The sequence below is a fragment of the Myotis davidii genome, unplaced genomic scaffold (assembly GCF_000327345.1).
Source record: "Myotis davidii unplaced genomic scaffold, ASM32734v1 scaffold1298, whole genome shotgun sequence".
In the NCBI taxonomy this organism is placed as follows: domain Eukaryota; kingdom Metazoa; phylum Chordata; class Mammalia; order Chiroptera; family Vespertilionidae; genus Myotis; species Myotis davidii.
In genome coordinates this window covers 105,410-111,267 of record NW_006288972.1, presented here as the reverse complement: position 1 = coordinate 111,267, position 5,858 = coordinate 105,410, and the positions used below count along the sequence as shown (strand labels likewise).

The 5,858-nt window shown below is 47.3% G+C and overlaps 1 protein-coding gene and 1 pseudogene across 2 annotated transcripts in view; both read left to right on the top strand.

The window, feature by feature from the left end:
• Window positions 1–3,194, top strand: part of LOC102752259 (GTPase IMAP family member 5) — an 8,504-nt gene extending 5,310 nt beyond the window's left edge. Inside the window, exons 2-3 of one of the 2 annotated variants that reach the window (XM_015562290.1) lie at window positions 854–899; window positions 2,126–3,194. In XM_015562290.1, coding sequence (XP_015417776.1) covers window positions 857–899; window positions 2,126–3,003 — 921 coding nt within the window. In that variant the 5' untranslated portion in view covers window positions 854–856 and the 3' untranslated portion in view covers window positions 3,004–3,194. Of the gene's footprint in view, window positions 1–850; window positions 900–2,125 lie in introns of both variants that reach the window. The other variant, XM_015562289.1, reaches the window with a different exon arrangement.
• A 1,867-nt stretch (window positions 3,195–5,061) lies between these two features.
• LOC102751977 overlaps window positions 5,062–5,858 on the top strand; it is a 5,650-nt pseudogene continuing 4,853 nt past the window's right edge.

Below are 5,858 nucleotides of genomic sequence, written 5' to 3'. Positions count from 1 at the left end.
GAGTGGGATCACAGGGTCAAATGGGAGTTCCATTTGTAGCTTTTTGAGGAAACTCCATACTGTCTTCCATAGTGGCTGCACCAGTCTGCATTCCCACCAGCAGTGCACAAGTGTTCCTTTTTCTCCACATCCTCTCCAGCACTTGTCGTTTGTTGATTTGTTGATGATAGCCATTCTGACAGGTGTGAGATGGTACCTCATTGTTGTTTTGATTTGCATCTCTCGGATGATTAGTGACTTTGAGCATGTTTTCATATGTCTCTTGGCTTTCTGAATGTCCTCTTTTGGGGATGAGTGATTTTTATTTGCATGGAATTTTATCCAGGGTTTCAATCCCATTGCCTTCCATGCAGTCCTGGAAGAGAAGCAGCTGAGGATTCAGTAGAGCTGCAAGCAAAGTCAGTGTCCAAAGTTTCTTTTCCTTGGTGGACTTGGGGCCGGCACAGCATCAGGGTATTTGCAGTCTATCAGCCCATTGTGTGGGTCATTGCATGTGGCAAATGCAAGAGATCAGGAGCCTGAGAGTCCCCAGGCCAGGAGTCAAGCTCTAGGAGGAGGTATTGGAGCTAACACTTTTGATTAGGAGATTAAGTATCTCAAATCTCCCAGTGCTTGCAGTGGCCACACCTACTCTGCCCAATGACCTGTTCCCAGTTGTGACTGACAAGCAAGTACCTTCCCTCTGTCACCCAAACTTTACTGGCATGTGTTAAACGGCAGCTTCCTGACAAAGTTGCACAAATGATTATAATACTTGGCATTCCCTTTGCTCCTTTTCAGTTATTTAAAACTGGGTTAATTATAAGGGTATCAGACACTTGCTTTTATTCTTTCCCTGTGCTTCTTCCAGAAGAGAATGGAAGGACTTCCGAAGAGCAAATATGGAACCATGGCTAAAGGTAAGAAAGACTCCAAGTTCTTTTAAGGCATCCCTCACCTCAAACACAGTGACAGAAACCCAGTGATTTTAAATTGAAGAAGTAAAATATAATATTCATTTTTATCTTTACCTTCCCAACCATCATCACACACACACCTGACCCCCCAGTACAATGCTCTCCAGGCACATGAACTGTGGGAAATGTGGAAATGAAACTTCAAGTCAGAAGTTGCAGGATTTTGAACTGAATTGTGAATAAATTTTCTCTTTCCTTGTCTGCTCTGAGCTAAAGAAATGGAAAAGTTTTCCAGAGAGATTTAGTAATCATGTTTGCTACAAAAACATCCCAGACACTGCAGAAAAGCAACAACCAACATAGAATAGGAATAAAATAATAGATTTTAGAAGCCTACAGTGAATGTGGAATCCATTTGAGCTCAGAAGAACTCTAGAACATCTCCAGTTCTCATCTTCCTTCATCCCTTGAAGGTTTTAGCTCTTGGCTCAGTGTCTCCCTCCCCAGCATCACTTTTGTTAACTCTCTGTAATTCAATCAACCAAGTAGGTGACCTTTCTATCACATGCACTATTAAAGGTCTTAACTTCCAGGCCTCTTCAGCCACCCATCCTGAGTCATCTCCCAGGCTTTGCCTTTGACATTATCTAAGACCTTTCTGTTGTCTCAATTTCAAGCATCCAACTCCCCACCCAGAGAGCAGAGGCCCAGGGACCTATGCTGGTCCTTGGTGGGAGGTCATATCTGAGACTCCCTTTCATCCCAAGGTTTAGATAAATGATGAATGTGTTGAGCACTTCTACACATGTGTGCCTGGGAATTTGTGGGGGAATTTGCCAGGTGTGAGTTCTCATCCTCTGCCTTCTTCTAATCTCACATTTATTTAGCATGAAACTGGCCTAGAAACCATCCCTGGAAAAACACAGGGACCCCTTAACTTTCAGAAAAACTGTATCTTCCCTGGTTTGGCTGAAGGGTTTGGGGTAACCTCGTCAGTGTAGCAGTTCTTACTCTTGGCTATGGGTCCAACGTGGGCTTCCTATGTAGACTTTCTATGGTCCAGGAACCTCATACAGTTGTCAGTAAATTTGTGTATGTATTTAGATAAGACAGTTTCCTGGGAGGGAGGTCTACAGATTTGCTGGACCTCCACGAGGTACATGAGAGTCCATGACTAAAAAATCTGAAGCAACACTGCCTTAGTAAAACACACAATATTTCTTTTTCAGGCTGTGTAGAAGATAACCGAATCGAATCATCATCCTCACTGAGGCTGGTCCTGGTGGGCAAATCCGGCTGCGGGAAAAGTGCCACTGGAAACAGCATCCTCTGCCAGACCAAGTTTGAGTCCAAACTGGGGGCCCAGACTGTGACCAGGAGATGCCAGGTGGCCACAGGCATGTGGAATGGGAAGAACATTCTGGTGGTTGACACGCCCTCCATCTTTGAGACAAAGGCCAAGAACCAAGAGATGTACAAGGACATCGGGGACTGCTACCTGCTCTCAGTCCCAGGACCACAGGTGTTGCTGCTAGTGACACAGCTAGGGCGCTTCACTGCCCAGGACACGGTGGCAGTGAGGAGGGTGAAGGAGGTCTTTGGGATAGGAGCCATGAGATATGTGGTGGTCCTCTTCACTCACAAGGAGGACTTAGGGGACGGGTCCTTGGATGAGTATGTAGTCAACACGGACAACCGCAGCCTGAGGAGCCTGATCCAGGAGTGTGGGAGGAGGTACTGTGGCTTCAACAACCGGGCCACTGGGGAGGAGCAGAGGGAGCAGCTGGAGCAGCTGATGGCTGTGGTCGAGAGCCTGGAGAGGGAGCACCAGGGCGCCTATTACACAAATGAGCTCTACTTGGATGCACAGATGTTCAAGGAAGGCAGGATCAGCACCCCTGGAGAAGAGCCCAGGTGGTTCCTGGCCAAGGTGAAAGCTTATGTTGAAAAGCAAGAGCGAATCCTGAAGGAGACCCAGAGTCCCTGGGTGTTCAAGGTGCTGCTCAGAGTCAGAAAGTGGATGCGTAATAACATTGGGTTATCTGCTTTCCTTGTGATATGCATTTTTATTTTTGTTGTCCTTTTAATTAAGTTGTGTATTCCTTAAAGACACTGAGCAGCATTTTCAGCTGACTTCTACAATTGGCTTCTTTTTTCCAAACTCACCATCCCTTTCTGTGTTTGTAAGAAACTTATGTGCTTTTTGCTTAAGTTCAGTTTTCATATCTCTTCCTTACATTAGACATGTCATTCATGTTCTCCTAGTGTTTCTAGATAAATAAAATCCAAAGGAAAATATATTTCTTTTTTGATTTGTTAAATATCATGGAGGTAAATAATAACTTAGCTAGATACAATCCTGGATACTTGGGAGGGTTTTAAGGGAAGGAGATGAGTGGACTGTGATATTACACATTGAGAGAAGAAATATATTACATTAGAAGCTGGGTGTAGAATTCCTTATATTATTCAGAAATGTGCCCTGATTTCATCATAGGCTATAAGAGATGACACCCATCACCATCCCCACCTGAGAAAGGAAGTTCTGGGGGGAATTTTGGAAACATGAAGGGGCTGGGAAGGAAGGTGGGAGGGGACATGGACAAGTGAGGAGAAGAGAAAATGGTCACAGAGGTGGGATGGGCGAGGCCTTGGGGAAAGCAGAGACAGTGGCTGGGGGGAAAATAGGAACTGGGGTTTCATAGAACAGAGCCAGATAGTGGATTAGCCTCAGCGGACGACACGATCTCAGTCACTTACAAAGGAAATGGTGGATGGACAAGATGTAAGTGATGTGTGAGGTTGAATTCCATAAAACTTTGTGAACACTGAAATTTGAATTTTATTGACCTTCTTATATGGCGATTAAACATTCTTCTTCTTTTTATTTCTTCAACTTTTTAAATACCTAAAAGCCTTCTTACCTGGGAGGCTTTAAAACTGGCACCAGGCCAATGTGGTCACACCCCCTTTTACAATAAATTCCCATTGTTGGTGAAGCTCTGTTGTGAAGCAGCCTCTTTAGCCCCAAGGTCAGTACATCATGTCTGGGAACTCGGGGAGGAAGGGGTGTTCACCACCTCCACGGCAGCAAAGGGAAGAGGGCAGGCATTAGGGTGACATCTGGGCAGTGGTCATGAAGTTAGTGGAAATGGGAAGCCAGATGAAGTCCCCATGTGGCCGCTGCCCCACCCTCTCCTTCTTTTGGTGGCTGTCCCCCTTTCTCTGCTCATTTGTACCCTGTCCTGGAGACCTGCAGTTGTCCCAGGCAGCCTGTGACTGGATGGGTAAATGATTAGGTCTGGGAGGACTCTTAGGAACTCAGTGGTGCCACCCAGCTGTCATTCTCCAAAACTCTACTGGTAACTGAGGTGTCGCCTTTATCTGACCAGCTCTAGCACATTACTGACTCCAAACCCCCACAGGGAGGGTTATGTACTGTTCTGCCCAGAGTTCGGGGTCCCCAATAATCCACCACCAGGGAGCCTCTTTCGATGCAAAAGCAAGGAGTCTTTATTAATCAATCCTAGGATTGGCTCCTAGCCTCTGTCCGACGCAGCGGTAAGGTGAGAGAGCGTGTCCCAGGAGAACAAAGGTTATATAGGGCTAGTTATTTGGGTGGGCTTAGGGGGTGACGTGGATTACAGAGATTGGTCATTTAGGTCAGGGTTTTTCATCAGGGTCTTACAGCACAAAGGTCAGGAAGTGACCAGCACATTCTGAGACTTGGGCCGTCCTCCACTATAGCCTTATCAGGACCTTATCTGCATTCCTGGAGCTTCATTGGTCCACTCAGGTGGTGGTTGGGGGAGTTAGGTCAATACCGGCATTCTTGTGGTCACTCAGAAAGTAGGGGGCTTGGGCTGAGGGCCCAGACCTCCAAGGCAAGATAGGGGAGAGGGAGGGGAGTATGTTTCTGCTTTGTCCTTTCAGTACAAGCTCTTCAAACCGTGTCCACACTAAGGAACTTGCATTCTCTGACCAGGGATCACCTCCCCAACACGGTTCCCAAACTGTCCAATCTCCCCCTTCCTGGACTTAATTCAGTCCAGCTGCACAGACCTTTATTTCACAAATACTGAGTGTCAGCTTCTCTGCTCCGCCCCAGGAATGTAAGAGAAATAATGCAAGGTTCCTGCTTCCAAAAGCAACTGTGTGATAGACGATGGAGTTGCAGGAGAATGGGGTGTGAGAGAAAGGATTTGGAGGTCAGACATTGGCCAAAGGGAGAGCACATGGGCTCAGCAGGGGCTCCCTAGATGGGTGGTGCTGGGGCTTCTGGGAACCCACTGAGACACTTTGGGCTGAGGGAGGCCCCGGACAAAGGGTGAATGAAAATCAGCCCCAGGGGAGGGTACAGCAAGGGGAGGGGTTGGGCCAGGGTCTGTGCATCACCCTCAGGACTCGAGGGCTGGCAGCAGAGAACAGAGAGTCATTAGATATTGTCTGCATGTCAGAGCAGATTAGCAGACAATATTTTAGGAAGATCATGAGGCAGCAATGTGGTGGCTGGATTGTAGGAGTGTAAACCTGGGGGCAAGAGAACATTTAGAAGGAAAGAATTCCATGTCAGGGATCAGGGTCTGAGCCATAACAAAATGAATGAAGACTCAAATGGGAGACACTGAAGAGGTGCTGGAATCAACAAAATATGGTCACTGATGGCAATACTGAGGAGGGAACCAGCTTTCTATCTTGGGCCACCCCCCTACATGTGGCTCCCTTCACTGCCCTGTGCCCTCAAGGTAGAGCAGGCTGAGCAGGGGAGGGTAAGGACTTTGGATCAGGGTGCCAGCCTTGATGCCTCTACCTCCAGGCCTGGTTGACTCTGAATCCTCAGGTTTGTTCCAACTCTGCTCTGCTTTGAGATGTTGCCATCACCCTCAGGCTGGTAGTTGGATGGTGGCTGGAGTTCCAAGCATCACACTCAGACCCAACCATGCTCAGGGGAGCAGGAAGCCT